The sequence below is a fragment of the Poecilia formosa genome, unplaced genomic scaffold, assembly GCF_000485575.1.
Source record: "Poecilia formosa unplaced genomic scaffold, Poecilia_formosa-5.1.2 Scaffold106, whole genome shotgun sequence".
In the NCBI taxonomy this organism is placed as follows: domain Eukaryota; kingdom Metazoa; phylum Chordata; class Actinopteri; order Cyprinodontiformes; family Poeciliidae; genus Poecilia; species Poecilia formosa.
The window spans coordinates 471,095-490,849 of NW_006800045.1; the positions used below are offsets into that span (position 1 = coordinate 471,095).

Below are 19,755 nucleotides of genomic sequence, written 5' to 3' on the forward strand. Positions count from 1 at the left end.
CATACAAAAGCTCAAGCTTTGGTTGCAAGTAATCATACAGAAGCAGTCTGGTCATACTCAGTATTTTAGATTTTAAATTAGAGTTAATTGATTCAAAATCTAAAAGATGTGCAAGAAACCTTAAAGTTTGCACCAAGCTGGAAGCTGCAACTCAGATTTCCCTCCAGATTGACTGAATATGCAGCTAGGCAATAAAAAATACAGTTGTGGCCCTTGTCATAACCTCACATTTAATATTTAATATTGCCAAGATCAAAATTAACAATACAATTTAGCAGGCTTGAGTTCTGACCTTAATGCTGACCTGCTCATCTGTGGTGTTCTCCATGTTTTTTAAACACTTTGTGCATTGCAACATTACCACATGCAGTATAAAAGGTCCATAGCATGATGTTGCCACCACCGTGCTTGATAGTTGGTAATATCCTGGAGTATTCTCAGTATGCCACAACTCCAGGTCCAAATGAAAACATTTGTTTTTAATGGTCAGGATAGTTTTACTTGGTTGGTTACATTAATATTTTTTTAAATAAAGTGCAAAACGATGAAGAGTTACAATGCTTTTTATTACAAAACTGTCAGCAATTTTCACTGCAATCGTTCTTTTGCTGCACACAAAAGGTTGAGTTTGGTTCAGATGAGGTAAATACTTCAAGTCTGGATATAAATTAAGAAGAATAAGTGCAGCCTGAGAGGCAACAGTGGAAACAACACTGAGGAGCTCACAATGGAAAGTGACTGAAGTATTCTTCGGTACATTAAGTCTTCATATCTCTGAGGATTCAGCCACAGGACAGTGAAAATAAAATACACTTTGAACTTTCTACGAAATTTTGTAAAACCTATTTGTAAAAAGGAGGGCACAACCAATAGTTTAAAACACAAGTTACTGAAGTTATGATCAATCAGAGTAGACAGAAAGGCAAACAGAAGTATACACAATGTGCACCCAGTGAGCATGAGCTTGGTCCTGTAAGATCACAGACCAAAGTCACGTAATTATCTCCTGTTTAACCCATCTTTGACCTGAGGAACCCACATAGTGTCAAACCTTAATGAGTCAAACCTTAATAATCTGTCACAGAATTGAAACTGTAACGGTTCTGCTCCCATGAAATGAGTTTTGTTCTGCAGAGAAATCACCTGCCTATAGAAATGATTGTTGACTTGACAGTAGCTGCTGTTGGCCTCTTTTACTCAAGCAGGCTTATTTTTGCCAAACAGCTACATGATCAGCTTGTATGATACGAGTTTTACCTGTTTTTGTTTAGGATTTTTTCTCTCCACAAAACAAGCCCTTTTATCTTTGTACTTTTAATTCTGATGAATATTTATTGGAAAAATCTTTTTTTTTTTTTTTTTCAGATGTATAACAAGATGACTGAATGTGAAATGAGCCATAAGCTCCACAGTAAGGCTCAATATTAGCTCTCTGCTGAGCTCTCTGTGTTAGGCAGTGTGGGATCAGAGTCCTTCTCAGAGCCAGCTGCTGGGTCTGACGCTTCCGCAGACGCAGATTCCGCAGACGCAGATTCCTCAGACGCCTGGCTGGACGGTGCGTCGTCCTCCTTTGGGTAAAGCTCTGGGTAGCGCTGCAGACACTCCTGCATGGTCCTGAACTGCTCCAGGCAGTCAGAGCCTTTCACCTCCTCCTTACTGTAGTGGAAGCAGGAGAAGGCGTCCTTGAATTCAGTCCCACAGGGACCGCTGGCCATCCCGCCCAGGCAGGGACAGTTCCAGTTTATCTCCCCACTGGGGAGAATCAGACCTAAAAGGAAAAGAGTGAAAGTCCAGGTTGGTTGAGACGTTGCATATCAGAAACCAGAGACACTCATCCAGAGACCAGCTCACCTTGCTCCTCGTATGGATCATTGGGGTCTTCCTCTACAAGCTCAGCACTGCTCGGCGTTTCATGATCCTCTTTGGTGACAAATATGATTTTGTCTTTACCTGCAGCGTGGAGCAAAAATATATGACAAACTACTTGAGAAGACGTCACAAAACCAAATGAGATGGATAGGTTAGAGCTTTAATCTGTCACAATCTTGTTTAACAAATTTCAGCTTTCAAAGTTAAAAACAGTAATTCTGAACTCATTAAGAGTAGATGCTAAATAGTATATCACGTCTGTGGAACATACAGGGATGTTTCCATCCGAATGGATTAGTATAAAAATCCGGTTTCAGACTGAAGCTAAGCGACTTTTATTGATTTAATCTTAGATTTATGCTAGTTGTGACATGCAGCTTGTGTGTGCTCAAGGTTAAACCCCGAGATTATCACAGCAGAGATCAGTCCACTGATAATAGACTTCACAGCTTCAAAATGTCCCGCCTCACATATAACCATAAATCATTGTTGAGACACGCTGTAAGAACCCCGGGGTTAATTTTCTAATCACGCTAAACTAAACTTTAGTGTTAGCTTTCCAGAAAAGTTAGCCGCCGGCTAGCTCAGGATGCTCACCTTCCTGTCGGACCGAGCTCATTTCTTCCAGCTGGAACAAGCTACAGGCCTCGTTTAAATTCACTTCAGCAGCCGACTGCTCCGGAATATATGTTCACACTTTAACAAAGAAAACACACACAAAAACAGCTCCACATTTCACTACATAACAAAGTAGCTGTTTCACAACTATCCTTATTAAAGCATGATGGGATCATCTTCTTCTTTCCTATCGTTTCCGGTAGCGTCAATGCTCTGCTGCCCCCTATAGGTCAAAAACGCCAGAAAATCTAAAAAGTGTGCTGTTTAATGATTGGTGCAATCTGCATATGCTTTACTTTAAGAATATTCATCTAGATATTGAGCAAAAAAATAAATATTTATTGTAAAAATTAACCTTCCAGGCTGTAGATTAGTACTAATAAAACAACTAACAATGATAAAATAGCATTTTTACCTTTTTTAAACAAATTAAAAATATGCCAAGCTCTACTTTGCCATAATAAATTTGTGATAAATGCAAAAAGCCCTACATGTTTAAATCACATCCTATGGATTCCACCCTTAAATAACTAATTATTAGCAGCTTCTACAGCCAAAATGAATAAAAAAATTAGATTTCATCTTTAGGGCATATTTTAAGCATCTCTAAAATCAAAATGTCTCAACTGCTGCTGAAGGTTTTGAAATCTTTCATCAAGAAATTGCAATTTAATTACACACGGGACAAGTTATTGAAAAATACTTTTTTCACAAAAGTCTCTTTTATTCAGAATGTTTTTTAAAACAAGTTTGTTCTGAAATGTTTTTTTTTTTCTTTACATATTCAAAGACTTTATTTTACTCTTAAGACAGAGTCAACATTATTCAACGTGTGGTCTATATACAGAAACATAATAAGTTTGTCTGAAAAAAAAAAGCTTTAAGAAGAGGGAACATTTTAAAAACAAAAGAAGAATCCCCCAGATGTGGCTAACAGGAATGTGGATGAGGTGTGAGTTAATACTGCAGATCCCTGGGAATGCCACACATTAAAAGAACAAGAACCAACACTTAATGGATGAGTGTTCAGAGCACCCCTCCTGAGGCTGGAGCCCAATGTGAGCTCTGAGGCCTCAGCTCCTCCTCAAGGTTACACAAAGGAACATTTACAGTATTTGAATCAGCACTTGACAGGCCAGCTTCTGGTCCACACCCTAACCTGATCGGCAGAGAAATAACTAAGCTGAGAGTAAAAGTTTAACCAAAGACATATCACTAAGCACCCAGGCAGCTGGCAGCCACTTCCTAGTTAAGTATGCCTGCATACTGAAGCACTAAATCCTCAGTGTGGGGGAAAACATGTAAAAAATAAAATAAAATATCACTGCCAGAAGCTATTCAGAAAATCTTGGTTTGAATGTGGAGTTGTGATGATATCCAGCTGAAGTGGTGTTCTCTTCATCCCCTTTGGGATTTCTGAGTAAATGATGTGAAAGTCAGCAAGGCCTTCACTTCCCACAGCGTCCCATTTCAGCTGGGACTCCTGAAGGTTCCTCAAATGTCTTTAGCCGAGCAGATACAGTTCATGGATGTAAAAAAAGAACAAAATGAAATACAGACAAAACTCAATAAAAGCTGGCAGGAGACGGCAGGATCACAGCTTCTTTTCTTTTTCTTTGTTAGAAGAACATGGCCGACATGCTGCCTACTTCACTTTGTTCTTTCACAAAGATTTCAAAGTACTGATAAATGATGGTGACGGCCAGTAAGATACCGGTGCCAGAACCGATGGCACCGAGGAAGTCCGCCATCACCGATAAACCGCCGATGCAAAGCCCACCAAAGGCAGCAGCGGTTGGAATGTACCTAAAAAGAAAAAGATTTTGGGAAAATTTACAAGGCTGAAAAAAATTATAAACACAGTCAGAAGTAATTAAAGAAGAGTAAAGACAGTCATCATGGCCAAATGACTTATCTGACCAAACAAACACCAGGAAGTGAAAACCGTTTTACCTGTTCAGTTCATGAACCATTGAGGTTTCTCTGTGTCCTCTCATCACCATCTGCTGCTCCTTCAGCTGCTTCGCTACCTGGATGGAGATGAAGAGCAAAGCTTGAATACAACAAATGACGTTGAAAACAAACCCACTTGACAGACTGCAGCCATGACTTACATCTTTTGCAGAAGAGCCTGAAACTTCAATCCAAGTTTTGGAGAAAAAGGCACATGAGCCGAGCATGAAAAAGATGTAAATTACAGCATGGACTGGGTCATCTAGAACAGAACCAAAAGACTCTGGTGGAGAGAAGTAGTAGCAAAGTCCTCCGACAGGATAGGCACGGGCTGGACCACCTGACGTTGCATCCTGTAATCATGAACAGGTAAAGAATATTTTATTAAAGAAAAATGACCAAACATCTAGAAATATATGAAATACAGTTGGCTTCCTATGAATTTGTTTTGATAAACAAAAAGCTTGGTAATAGAAAAATGTCTTATGATTTTAAACCGTCTAGTCGACAAGCGATCTGAGTGTAAACATAGACAATGTGCAGCAACTTTCAGTGTATGAGGAGCTCTGAGGTCATGATAAAAGACAATAAAATACCAAATCATATAGTAGAGCATCAGTGCCAACACTTGTAGAAATACCCTGCTCTCAAACCCAGACGCTGCTGAATATCTCAATTCAGCAGCCAACCAAACTTGTAGTGTTTCACTCTATAGTAGGGGTGCACTGATTCATCAGGCAACTGATTTATCTGTGCCGATTTCCTTAAGTTTGGGAGATCGGTGATCGGCCAACTTTTATATGTGAAGCCATTTTTATCCACCGATGTCATCAACCTCAGCAAAGGTCTAAAAATCAACCACTATGCTTTTCTTTTCTCCTGCGAGAAAGGTTTGACTGACAAACTGGCTGACCTGGTATCGGCCAGAATCGGAATAGGTAAGTTAGGCTTTTTAAAAGATCGGTAATCAGCGATCGGCCAAAAAACTGCAATTGGTGCAACCTACTCTATAGCACTTCAGTTATTCCGAAGTCTGAGAATATTTGCTTAGGATTTCCCAGCCAAGTTTGATCTTTCTACATTTACATACTAATTATTGTTCCTTCATCTATTTTACTCTACAGCTTCCCATTTGGATCCTTATACAGACTTGACCATGTTACATCACAATCACCTGTTAGTATATGGTAGAAAAAAAGAAAACAATTTAATTTTAATATAATATTGTTAAAACAGAGAGGGAATCATAAAGTATGACTCAGTGCTTAAAAAAAATACTTAAAGCAGGTAAATACTGGTGAACTTACAGACCACGTTCCAAGCAGATTCACCAGGAAATTCCCACTGAAGCGTGTGGAAAGCATGTGGGAGATAACATACAGGTTGGAGACCAAAGCAGACTGCAGGATGATGGGAATGTTGGAGGTGTAGAAAAGCTTGATGGGGTATGTGTTATATTGGCCACGGTAGCGAGCAGATTTGATGGGCAGATCCACTCTGAATCCCTGTGAGAAGATCAGAGTTTTGTATTAGATGAGGCTCAACTAATACTGTAGAATCAGTCACTTTTTTAAGCGCATTTCGAAGCATTGCATTAAAAGTTGGATCAAAACAGCAAAAGTAAAAAAAAAAAAAAAGAAATAAATAAAATCTTAAATTTAGCAAAAAATGTTTGCAGGCTTGCTTGAAATAGTTTTTGTCTTTTCCAAAACATAGTTAATATGTAAAAAAAACTGAGATGAAAACATGTTTGCCAAATAAGTTCTGGCATAGCGAACTTTTTCATACACTGACAGGTCTGTGCATGAAACTCCAGCATGGAGTGGAGACTCGGGTGGCAGAGGAGAGGCTCTCCTGGCTGAGCTGGGAGTGATGGAGTTCAGTCTTTGTGTTTTTTTTAAACCGTGATGGTAAAATCTGTAGACTATCCATTGTTGACACATTACAATTCACACAGAACTTAGTACAAAGACATTTTCAACTTTGCACAGAGTACGTTGTGCTCAATTAATCAAAAATAACAACATTTCCAACTGAAAATCATCTCTGATCATAATACTGAACTAAAGGCATCTTACTACTAGGAATCTGACAGAGTGCTGAAGAATTTGGACAGGACACTTGGAGCAGATTTGGTGCAGAAGAAGTGTATTCTCCTTCATTCAGAGAGTCTTGCAGAGTTCAGATCGCTTCAATTGGAGAGAAGTTCCCTGATTTCAAAACTTTAGCTAAAATGCTGCTTGTAATTCCAGTTTCCAGTGATTTAGCCTCCACATCAATATAAACACTGAGACATTTGAGTTTTCTACATCTTATTATTTTACAGCCATACGTACTGTCAGTATTTGATGAAATAACGCTTTGTGTGACCTGGTTTTGTCTACTGGTTTGATTAGCCTCAAACCAGTAGATAGAAAACATGCCTAATTCTCATTAATTTAGATTTTTTTCTGCTGTTAAAACTTTGCTCAAAATTTGCTTGACAGTTCCATGGAAACACAGCTAGAAACAGAAGGAAAGCAACACACCTGAAAGTATATAACTACAGCAAAGACGAACACTGTAGCGATGAGGTTCATGAGGTTGGGGAGGTTCTGCCTGTAGAAGGCCTCCCGGAGAGCACGCACTTTGTCAGTCCTTGTGGCGAGGAGGTGAAAAAGAGCGATGACGGCTCCCTCAAATTCTGTTCCTGCAACACAAAATTACAAAAGTGATGAATATTTCTGTGATTTCTTAGGAATAGAAAAACAAGTTTGAGAAAATTTAAACAGGCATATTTAATATATCAGGAAATCTTTTGGAAGAATGGTTAAGTTTTTTGTTTACCTCTTCCTGTGTTCACAGTGGTGGGACTAAAGGCCTTCCAGACGATGGTCTCACAGATGTTGGTGGCAATGAACAGGGAGATTCCTGAACCAAGGCCATAACCTTTTTGGAGCAATTCATCCAGGAGCAGCACAATCAGCCCTGCTACAAACAGCTGCAAAGAAATACAACCAGTCCAGTTAACGCAAATATATGAAATAAAAATATTATTGGGAATTTAGCAGTTTTATGAAGTGAGGCTTGCATTCTACATAGAGTCAATATTAGTCAAAAGTTAGTCCGATACAACCGATATGGACTCTTTGGCAGGCCTATTTTAAACTTCTTCAGAAATTCTCTAATTTACACATTATTTTTCCAAACGCTTTCATCAGTCAAAACTCTTTTTGTCATTCCTACCTGAATGATGATGAGCAAACAGATCCCTGCACCCATCTCTGATGGATCTCCATACATGCCAGTCATCACATAAACAATGGCCTGACCGATGGTGATGATCATCCCAAACACTGAAAACATCAAAAGATTAGATGATCCAAAATACAAATTAATTTTTTAGCTCACAGCAGGTCAGTGTTTCATACATTTCTGAGCTCCGTTAAAGAGCGCTCTATCCTTTGGGGTGTCTCCAACTTCAATGATCTTAGCTCCAGCCAGCAGCTGCATTATCAGGCCTGAGGTGACAATAGGCGAGATACCCAGCTCCATCAGAGTACCTACATGAAGATAGATCCGTTAGCTCATGTCGACAGGACTTTAGTTCTACATTTCATTTTGCTTAGCATGTTGGATGGATACCTCTATTTGAAGCCAGAATGACTCTCATCCAGTAGAATGGATCTGCAGAATCTGATGACATTATGCCAAAAAGAGGAATCTGAAGGAACAGAGTTCATGAGAAAGACTGAATTAGTTAGTAGATAATGTTTAAAGTAACTTCCCTTCCTTTTCTAAAACTATTCATGACATACAATGACAGTAGGAAGTTAGTATCTGCCACTGAAGAGATGGCAGATGCTAACTTCATATTCTATATGACATTGACAATGTCACAATGTCACAATGTCACATTCAGGTTGATAAAAAGCTGAAAGTGACAAAAAATAAATAAATAAATATAACTACTAGATACACATTAACCTGATATTTCTAGAGTCAAAGAAACAGCAATTATTTACAATGTTCGACATGATAAGTAGACTTTGGTATATTGAAAGCGTTTTGTCTTAATTACCTGGCAACACACAAGAAAGATGAAGAGAGTAATTGCCGTCCATAGCACCTTTTCTCTGAACTGGATCTGTTGGTCACATATTGTTAGGAATTACAAAAAGAGGAAGCAGCATAAACCAATATAAAAGGCCATTTAATAACATGGAAATAATAACACTATAAATGAAAAATATTTACCTTTCTTTCAGGTTTCTGGATCTCTGGTAGGACCGCACAGAACGGCTTTATTACCTCCAAGAATTTAACTGGAAACAAACATGAGAGTTTTGACTGGGAATAATTGGTGGGGATGAGTAGGACGTGGCATAGAGTGGGGCGGACTCATGGGAAATTTAAATACTCACAATGCATATTATAAAATATTTATTATTGCGCTGTTGCTGGATGTTTTACAAGTATTCATCTGTACCACATGATTGTAGTGGTTGATTTTATTGACAGTGAGATAAAGATAAGAGCAAATCTGTTATGCATCGTCATCACTAGACTGTCAGTGTTTGAATGAGTGGTTAGCTCATTATATGTTTCTAGCTAACTCGGTCTGCAGCTTAGAACTTTAGAACAAAAAGAAAAATAATAAACTACATTTCTAAGATATTACAAGTTCGCTGAATTATTTCCATAAATAGGTTTTTATCAGAAATATTTTATAGCGGTAAAAAAAGCAACAATTTACACGCTAGCTAGCAATGGAAGCTAACGTGAACCCTAATAGAGTAAGCTAACTAAGTTAGAAAACAGACCAAACAACAACATGAGGTTTTCTTCAGAGGCTACAAGCATCAGTCGTATAAAGATTCATTCAAAAAGTGGTACTTACTACCCATGATGTCTTAACAATGGTCGTATATCCTTTCCACTCCAGTGAAAATCGGCTCGGAGTGAATCTCAATGACTGACTGACTGACTGACTGAGCCACCGGGAGAAGGAGGAGAAAGACACGTCACCGTTACAGACACGAAGCTCAAAGATTTAAAGAGACAGCGTCCATTTTAGCGGCTTCGCGTAAAATGTATTCATCAGTGGCCATACATCCTGTTCTCATTGGGTTAAAAGATCAAAGCTATGTTCGTAGGGTTTTTTTCTCTGCTTAAAACGGAAGTACTACTACCGCATTGAGCAACGTGGAAGTGCTCAGGTTTAGCAAAGAATGCCAGCACATAATGCACTTCTTGAAAATCTGTACTGCAAACAAGTGCAGTTGATACAGTTTTTTTATTAAAATCGCAATGGACCGTATTTTTGGAAACAAGTAAAAATAAACAAAAAAGAGCCACAATTCAGTGAAAATGTTTTATTTGATATTACATTAATATATGTGATAATTTTAGCTTCATTAAATTTATTACAAAATATGTATTATTATTTTTGTGCTGATAATTTATTAAATAAGGGACACAATTGAAAAGTTGTGCAGCTTAATTTATTAAGTACTGTGCATTACTTTTTTGAATAAAAATCAGGTTTATTCAGTTGAGTATTTATTTAGCACTTAAACTGCAGACCATAATGAAATAATTGAAAATGCACATATAATCCATCCAAATTGGTTAACATGCACAGCAAATCATCAGGTGACCAATCGTCCTGTCTGAGGTGAAAATTATTTGATCATTTACTGCAAAACAGGGCAGATACACAATTAATAACTAAAAAAAAAACAACAACAAACATTTAAATCCATTTATTTATTGAATTGTGGCATTCATAAAAATAGAAGAATCGATTTTTTGCCACAATTTTGTAAATACCTCTTGTTGTTTCATGGATGATTGCACTCTGAATTGGCCTTGCGTGTTTACTTTTTGGCCAAGCAAGCCTATTTATGCTCATTGTTAACTAGAGACATTGTTTACTATAAACTTAGGTTGACTATCTCTCTCTGTCTGTCTTCAATAGACAGGCAGACATGAGCCAAGCCGACAGACGAAGACAGTTGAAGCAGAGGCCAGCACACACTGACTAGGAGGTTCTCAAAATAACAGCTATAGTTTTCTGTTTCAACAGAAGACAGTTATTAATTAGCACCCAGTTCAGATGTAAATTGTTAAGATTAAAACAGTTTAGATTCTGAACAAGTGTATGTTGAAGCTATCAGCAACAGAGTTGCAATAACACCTGAAAAGCTGAACCAATAATGCATCACAAGTAATACAACTTCTCTTCTGACAAATGTAACGAAGTTTCACACATAGAAAAGAACATATATTCATTTTGCGAAGAGGTCAGAAATCAAATCTAGTTTTAATTTTAATATATTCTATTTCCACAATTGTTTAAGTCATAAGCAAATTCAGTGGTTGATTCAAATTATCTAATGTTTATTCATTGGATTACAATGCCAGGTGGTCTCTCACTAATGAACAAGCTCATCTTCCCAAAGTCTTTGGTGTCTTATGCTTTTTGTCTTTCAATGTTTCTTTGTATCTTTTGTCCATTTTTGTATGAAATCTGAAATAGGTGACAAAGCATACAGTATATTCAGCTTCTTGACTTTTGAGAAATCCTTGTTCACACAAAGATTCCACAGTGGGGAAAAGATAATATAAGTGACCTGTACTTGTATAGCACATTATCATGTCCAGAAGACTCCATAATGTTTCACACTATATTCAGTCATTCACCCATTCATGCACACATGAATGCATGAACTCACTTCATCACATACAAATGGTGTGATGGAACTCCTGGACTGTAGCCACATCTGCTCTTGAGCAGCTGCTACACATTGGTACCACCATGACCTCTGACCACCAGCAGGAATAAAAGGTCCTGCCCAAGGACACAAAGACTGAGAGAGTCAGAGTGAGGATTCGAACTGGAAATCCCAGATTACGGACAAACTCCTTTCAATTTCCGTCACTATCAGCTGGGACAAAGACTGTCCCGGGTGATTTCTCCATTGACGTGGGGGGGCTTCATATTTGGACAGTGACACTCGTAGGAACATTGATGTGAATTGTAGAAGCAGTTTAATGTGATTTAGCTGTAAACATCAAGTCAGTCCTTCATATGTCAAGGGCGTTGAGGTAGAATAAGAAAGTGAGGGACCAAAATTTAAAGGCTTAAAGCTAAGACTGCTAAGAAACTGTAACTTTAGTGTTTCTTGTTGTAGACTGTCATTTGTTTCAAACATGTTATCTTAACATCTTATATCTCCAACGCTGAATAATCAGAAAAGACTTCTCTGTTTCACAAATCCTGTACTTCATAAATACATCTTCATTAATACATCTTCACCTTCCAACATTTCATTTGGATATTTGTTGTATAAACATATTGTTGTATGGATTTCCCATTTCTCTAGAACTAAAAGTTAAACTTGTTTTGCATGTTTCCAAACAATTGGAGCCATATTGTCAGAGGAAGCCAGGAGCCAAGCAGATATTGAACTCAGCTAAATTGTGGTCATAATCACCTTCATATCAATCATAATACACAACTGTGGAGAATCCACAATGCTGCATGGATGTTCGCCCTGGATCAAAGGTTTGAAAGGACTAAATGAAGATCGTCACTGATTTAAATAAAAAATAAAGCAGAATGATGAATAAGCAAACCTTTAAGGTATCGGTTTACATATGTTAAAAGATTATTCAGGAAGTCATGAATTGCTCTTGTTTGATTCCTTTTAGCTAATCAAGTCTGTTTATACTCATTGTTTACTATAAACAGGGATTAATTGGTCTGTCTAGAATCGACACAGACAAGACAAAACAAACTAGTAAAAACAAAAATTTACAAAGATGAGTTATAGAGTATCAGCTTGTTTTATTTCCTCACATCCAACTTTGGAAGTCAAATAACCTGAAACAGCCACCAGAGAGCAGAAGAGACCAGAAAACCATCCAGTTGTTGAATCACAAGTCAATGAGATTGTTAACACACAGTGACTGCAAAATAGCTACAATTTTAGTTAGCAGTTCAGTTGTAAACTGTTAAAACAGTTTATATTCTGAACAAGTGCATGTTGAAGCTATGAGCAAGAGAGAGTTGCATCTCTCACTAATAAACAAGCACATCTCCCAAAGTGTTTGTCTTTTTTTTCTCAATGTTTCTTTGTATCTTGTTGCTTTCTTGGAACTGGAAGCCAAGTCAGATTTAAAAAATGACTGTCAATTTCAAATTTTGTCTTAATTTCTGTGTTCAGCTAGAAAATCACTAGAAAAACAGTTATTTTGATGATTGTTACTACTTGGTGCAAACCAAGTTGGAGCCAAATTTGGGCATCAAACTTAAGTAGAAATATGGAACCTATATTTGTTTAATATTAATTAACCCTCAAAAAAGATTTTAATTTGAAAAATTATACGATTTGAATAGATGATATCAATATGGCACATTATCAAAAATAAGTCTTCAAGTCCTTAACTCCAATTATGAGCAGATACAGTTTATGAATGTAAAAAAAGAAGAAACAACAGAAAGTGAAAACAGAAAAAACAATAATAGTTAACACAATATGGCAGGATTGCGGATTGTTTTTAGAAGAGTAGTGCCTCCATGCTGCCTACTTCACTTTGTTCTTTCACAAAGATTTCAAAGTACTGATAGATGATGGTGACAGCCAGTAAGATACAGCAGCCACAGTGACAGGCTCCGAGGAAGTACGTTATCAAAGATAAACCACCAATGCAAAGTCCACCAAAGGAAGCAGCTGTTGGAATGTACCTAAAAAGAAAAAAAAATTGACATGGTTGAGTAAAGAATAAGAAAAATAAATAAAGAATAGCCATAAAAGAACATTATTCTATACTACAGGGACGAGTCTTACGAATTTATACATAAATACACTGATGCAGACATTAGATTGTTTTGACCTACGTATTTATCCCTATAACATAAACAACAAATAGATAACGTTTTCCCTTCAACTTTAATGTTATTTAATAACCTACAATTCGGGTAAATACTTCGTTGCAGCTTGCAGAGATATCATGAACTCTTTTTAGACATTAAGAAGCTTCTGAAGGTTATTTGATCACTCTTCTTACCAGTTTAAAATCAATTCAGTTTATTTATAAAGTACCAATTCTCAAATGTAATTTTGAGGCACTTTACAAAGTCATTTCAGTTCAATCATACTTTCGAATTTTTCCTAATTATCAAACGGTACAAAAAGTTTAGTTAAAGTAAATTAGTTTAAAAAGTTCATTTCTAATGAAACCCAGCAGATTACATTGAGTCATTGATTTGTAGCATTGACTTTTCCTGGATGAGCATGCAGCAACATTAGGCAGCTGCTTGTGTTGTGTTGTTGACTTGACAGCAATCACTCACATCAAGCATGCAAGCAGCTACAGTTGAGAGGAAAAATAAATATCCAGCAGAAAACCATTGAAGTTCTTAAACTTCAGTAGTTTCATGATACTCACAAATTTTAGTCTTTAAGTTAAGGGAAATTTCAAAAACTTGATGTTAGCCTGTTTTATCCACTCTTGAAGCAGCTTTGAGTTGTATATGGAATATAATGTCCTGCTGGAGAACCAAACTGTGTCTAAGTTTCAAGAAACTGGAAGTTGATTACTAAAAAACAAAAGAAAAATAAATGGAGTTAAAATACTCAGATGAAAGCTTGTATATATTTTATCCTGAGTTGATGATAGAAAATACCCAATAAATTGAAACCTATGCTCCTTCTTATCACGAACAAAATAATCAAAGTGGTATTTTGGAGAATCATTCAACATTTGAAAAAGAATGAAACATTAATAGTCCCAAATTATTATAAGACTAACACCAATGAACACATTTCAATTTCTGGCTTAACTGTATGAATAGTACAGTCGATTGACATTGTAATGATAAAATTTGTTCTCTTCCTTTTTTTTTTGTCTGTTTGTGAATTGACTTCTAAATGAAGACGGCTCAGGTTCAGGTTTGAGCCTGGAGTTGATTAACAGGCCAAATAAACACCATGAAATGAAAATCTTGATTTTACCTGTTCAGTTCATGAACCATTGAGGTTTCTTTGTGTCCTCGCATCACCATCTGCTGCTCCTTCAGCTGTTTTGCTACCTGGATGGTGATTAACAGCACAGTTTCAATACAACAAATATTTTGAAAACAAACCCACACCTCCTCCACTTGACAGACTGCAGCCATGACTTACATATTCTGCAGAAGAGCCTGAAACTTCAATCCAGGTTTTAGAGAGAAAGGCACATGAGCCGAGCATGAAAAAGATGTAAATTAGAGCCTGGACTGAACAAAAAGACTCTGGTGGAGAGAGGTAGTAGCAAAGTCCTCCAACAGGATAGGTAAAGGATGGAGAACCTGATGTTGTGTTCTGTAATCATGAACAGATAAATTTTACTAAAGAAAAATGTCCAAACATCTAGAACTTTATGAAATAAATACTTACAACAAATTTGCTTTGCTAGTAAGCAAATCAAATATAGTGACACAAATATGTTTTATAGTTGGGCTGTTATTTTAAATGGACCAGCATATTCATTTAATTTTTATTTTCTCAGATTTAAACATTGCTCTTTCACTTTCTTGATTTTAGAATTTTGGAAATCTAAACTGTTTCTTAGTTTTTCAGTAGCTACCATGTAAACAGTCACCTGAAAATCCTGAATTGAACTTTTAGTTAAAATAATAATAGATCCTCATATGTCAGTGACAATCCTGTTGCATCTTAATTTCCAATATATAGTAGAGAACAACAGAAATGGTAAGGACTATGAAATTTAGAGCAGCGTAAAATAAATGGGGAATATTAAAAAAAGGTTCAGGGCTTTGAAAGGAGCTTAATTAAAGAACATAAATACCTGTGTTCTTACAGACCACATTCCAAGCAGGTCAACCAGGAAATTTCCACTGAAGCGTGTAGAAAGCATGTAGGAGATAACATACAGATTGGAGACCAAAGCAGACTGCAGGATGATGGGAATGTTGGAGGTATAGAAAAGCATGATGGGGTATGTGTTATATTGGCCACGGTAGCGAGCAGATTTGATGGGCAGATCGACTCTGAATCCCTGTGAGAAGATCAGATTTTTTAAACCTGATCAAGGCTCAATTTCAAATGTAGAATCAGTCACACAAACAGAAGGAAAGCAACACACCTGAACGTATATAACTACAGCAAAGACAAACACTGTAGCGATGAGGTTCATGAGGTTGGGAAGGTTCTGCCTGAAGAAGGCCTCGCTGAGAGCATCCAGTTTGTCAGGCCTTGTGGCAAGAAGATGGAAAAAAAGCGATGACAGCTCCCTCATATTCTGTGTCTGAAACACTAGAATTTCCTAGGAATACAAAGACAAGTTTGAGAAAAGCTAAAACAGGCATATTTAGTACATCAGAAAATCTATTGGAAGAGTAGTTTGTGGTTGTTTACCATTTCTTGTGTCCACAGTTGTGGGACTAAAGGCGTTCCAGATGATCGACTCACAGAGTTGGGTGGCAATGAACAAAGAGAATCCTGACCCAAGACCGTAGCCTTTTTGGATCAATTCATCCAGGAGCAGCACAAACAGACTGGCTTCAAACAGCTGCAAAGAATTACAACCAATTCAAAAAAAAAAATAAATGTATACAATAAAAAAGATTATTGGGAGTTTAGCTGCCTCATGGCATGAGGTTTGCTTTCAACAGAGAGCAAGTCAGTGTTAATCAATATGCAATTGAAAGCTCAATGGAACTGATAAGGACTCTTTGGGAGACCTCTTCTAAATTTCTTCAGAAATGTTCTAGTTTGCACATCATTCTTCCAAATGCTTTGGTCAGTCAAAAACGTTTTGTCATTCTTACCTGAATGATGATGAGCAAACAGATCCCTGCTCCCATCTCTGATGGATTTCCATACATGCCAGTCATCACATAAACAATGGCCTGACCAATGGTAATGATCATAGCAAATACTGAAAACATCAAAAGATTAGATGATCCAAAATAAAATTAAATTTTAGATCACAGCAGGTCTGTGTTTCATACATTTCTGAGCTCCAATAAAGAGTGCCCTATCCTTTGCAGTGTCTCCAACTTCAATGATCTTAGCTCCAGCCAGCAGCTCCATTATCAGTTGTGAGGTGACAATAGGTGAGAAACCCAGGTCCATCAAAGTACCTAGATGAAGATATACTTATAAACTCATGCCTGCAGGACATTAGTCTTTTATTTTACTTTATTTTGCTTAGAATGTGTTGGACCGATACCTCTATTTGAACCCAGAATGACTCTCATCCTGTAGAATGGATCTACAGAATCTGATCTCTTTATTCCATAGAGGGGAATCTGAAGGAACAGCATTTATGAGAAAGATTGAATTAGTTAAAAGATAATGTTTAAAATAATGTTATTTCTTAAAAAGCTATTTATGAAATACATTCAAGTTAAGAAATTAGAATCTGCCACAAACAATGGGGGTCAATTTTTAATATTTTATATGGCATGCAATAAATGCCAAATCTGACATGTAAAAATAAACTTAAATAAAAATATTTTAATTTAATCACCTTTATTGGAAACAAATAACACAATCTAAGAAAAACAAACAGCTTTTATAATCAACTGGATTTCAGGGAGCTCTCACATTGTCTACCAGTGGTGCATTTGTGGGAAAAACATATTTTGGTAAAAATAACTAGTAAGTCAATTATTAATGTGTTTACCTGCTACTGAATTATTAATTCAGTAGTAACAATAACAACAAGCATTTACAATGTTCTAAATAATGTATTGAATATTCCCTGGTGAAAACAATTCATATATTTAAGTATATTTTAAGAATGGTGTGTTTTTCTCAAATAGATTTTCAGTTTGTTATCAAGCAGATATACTTGTGATTATATTAGAAGTGTGAAATAAATACATTTCTTTAAAAAATGTTTGTAATACTCTTTTTAAAAAATTATTTTGGTACACTTTCTAAAAGCGCATTTTTTCTAAAATATACTTTAAATTCTAATACATGACATTACTCAAATTATACTTTAGATAATCACTTTAGAAATGTATTTGTTAATTGCACATTTGAAAAAAAATATTACAAATATATACAAACAATATTTTTCTGAAGTTGTACTTTTGGTAATATTTTCAAATAGGTTTTGTGTATATTTTAGGTAACTTTAGTAAATCTCAAAATAAATACATTTCAGTATTCAGGTACTTTGTAAATAGTGTCTAAATATATTATTCATGCCTCAAAACGTCAAACGTTGACAGTTTAGTGACAGAGATTCTGGTCCTTAACACTAAATGTATCAGGTATCTTCAGTCTGACATCTCTCTGAATATGATCTGTTTTATAAGATCTTTACCTAAAACACAGAAGATGACTGCATTTTTTTCTCACCTGGGAAAATTCAAGAAAGAAGACAAGAGTAATTGCTGTCCATAGCACCTTTTCTCTGAACTGGATCTGTTGGTCACATAAAAGAGGAAGCAGCATGAATCAAGATAAAAATTAATTAGTAACATTAAAATTCTAATAAATACAAGTAAATATTTACTTTTCTCTCAGGTATCTGGATCTCTGGTATCAGCGCACAGAAAGGCTTTATTACCTCCAAGAATTTACCTGGAAACAATCAAACATGAGAGTTTTTGGCTGGGAATAAATGATGAGGATGAGTGGGACGTGGCATTGAGAGTGGGGCGGACTCAAGGGAAGTGAAGACAAAATACTGTAATATTCTAAGGCTGTAAAGGATCTGTGGATTAATGGGTCGGACATCAATCTGCCACATGTTTATAGTAACTTGATTTATTGATAGTGAGACAAAGCTGAGGTAAACATAAAGCTCTGTTGCATACGTTCCGTGTTTGAATGAGCGGTTAGCTTAAAGATTTGAAGCTAACTGCGCTAAAGTTCAGAAATTTAAAATGAAAATAAGGTTAATAAACTGAGTAAAAATATTGAACATTAAATTAGTTCGCTTTGACAGAAATATACGTATTTAACAGATTTAAATGTATTTTAAATAAGATAAAGCATATTTAATTAGAACGTTTCATTCGGTGTCATTAAATATTCATTTAAAAAGTATCTATATGGCCAGAACAGGACTTGCCGTCAGAAACTGAGCGAATTTGAAAAAGGTCTGTTCGAATTTCTATTGCTCAACTTTAGGAAATGAAAAACGTAATCTGAATGAGCACAAATAGAAATCCAATGCATTGTTTCTGAATTTAAGCTGAATTAATTTGCTTCGAAGTTGTGTTTTTCTGAACATTCACTTCTCAACAACTTTCAGTTTCTGTTCTCACCATTCAAATTCAGTTTTCAGTGTTCTGGGTCGGACTCGGACATCCAGCCACAGAGTAATTAAGCGCAGATTGACCGAGCTATATTGTACTTAGATGAACCTTGATCAAGGTTGGTACTTGAATTAACCTTTCCTCGCTCACAGATCAAGTTGCCAGAAGCCATTCGCCGTGTAATGAGCTACGGCCTGCGGCTACACGCTCTGGTTTGTAACAACTGCATTACGTGTCCAGGAAGAAGAGTATTGTAAACTAGCCTGGCAAATGTTAAAGTTTACATGGCGCTTTCTCAATGAATGCGTTTTATTGAGGGTCACCTGCGGGGCACATTTATTGAAATGTCAAATTGGAATTTAATAGTGAGAACAGAAAATGAAAGTATTTGAGAGATGAATTTTCTGTAGAATAAAATGCAATTTCAAAGCAAATTAATATATCCAACATTTATTTAACCAGGATAAAACTCCTTAAGATCAAATATTGATATTACAACACTGACCTGGCAACAACACATTTAGTTGGTTCTAAAAAAATACAATATATGTCAATGACGCCATTAAATAAAACACACTCCCCATGTCAATTTAAACAGTGGCATAATTTGTTTCTGCTATATCAATTCAGTTTGAAAATATTAGATTCAGTTTCAATTTAGAGATAATCCTTTCCAAACCAATATATTTTAAATTATATGCAAATTCAGCATTTAGTGAATGCAATACAAATTAAAATAGAACCTATTAAATTCAGTTTTTGATGGCACAAAGTTCTACCCATATAGCTACTCACTGCCCATGATGTTTTAATAATGGTCGTATATTTTTCCAGCTCTGAGTGAATCTCAGTGACTGCTGCTGCCTCGGTGACTTATGAGAGTTATGACACTTACGAAGACTTAAACAGAAAGTATGCGGAGGTAGCGTTGTGTTGTTCATGAACAACCTGTTGAAATGAACAACGCGTTCAAATGAACGGATCATTTTAAGTGAACGAACTGAAGCAAATTCCATCAAAAACAGATTCGTTCATTTGAGATTTCA

At 36.3% G+C, this 19,755-nt stretch overlaps 2 protein-coding genes and 1 pseudogene across 2 annotated transcripts; all 3 read right to left on the reverse strand.

The window, feature by feature from the left end:
• Positions 1-545: 545 nt before the first annotated feature.
• On the reverse strand, positions 546-2,713 carry chchd4b (coiled-coil-helix-coiled-coil-helix domain containing 4b). The gene is made up of 3 exons (XM_007559687.2): positions 2,467-2,713; positions 1,852-1,950; positions 546-1,768 (listed from the first exon to the last, which is right to left on the reverse strand). Exons 1-3 carry the CDS (start codon positions 2,486-2,488, stop codon positions 1,425-1,427), a joined length of 465 nt encoding a protein of 154 aa, XP_007559749.1. The 5' UTR covers positions 2,489-2,713; the 3' UTR covers positions 546-1,424.
• Positions 2,714-3,250: 537 nt separating this feature from the next.
• Positions 3,251-9,431, reverse strand: LOC103143230 (protein transport protein Sec61 subunit alpha-like 1). Its single transcript, XM_007559688.2, has 12 exons — positions 9,320-9,431; positions 8,677-8,744; positions 8,501-8,566; positions 8,065-8,143; positions 7,851-7,982; positions 7,666-7,775; positions 7,267-7,420; positions 6,969-7,129; positions 5,748-5,945; positions 4,602-4,793; positions 4,441-4,517; positions 3,251-4,293 (listed from the first exon to the last, which is right to left on the reverse strand). The coding sequence occupies exons 1-12, from the start codon at positions 9,324-9,326 to the stop codon at positions 4,107-4,109; spliced, it is 1,431 nt and encodes a 476-aa protein (XP_007559750.1). The 5' UTR covers positions 9,327-9,431; the 3' UTR covers positions 3,251-4,106.
• Positions 9,432-12,247: 2,816 nt separating this feature from the next.
• Positions 12,248-19,595, reverse strand: LOC103143231 (protein transport protein Sec61 subunit alpha-like 1; annotated as a pseudogene).
• Positions 19,596-19,755: the final 160 nt, after the last annotated feature.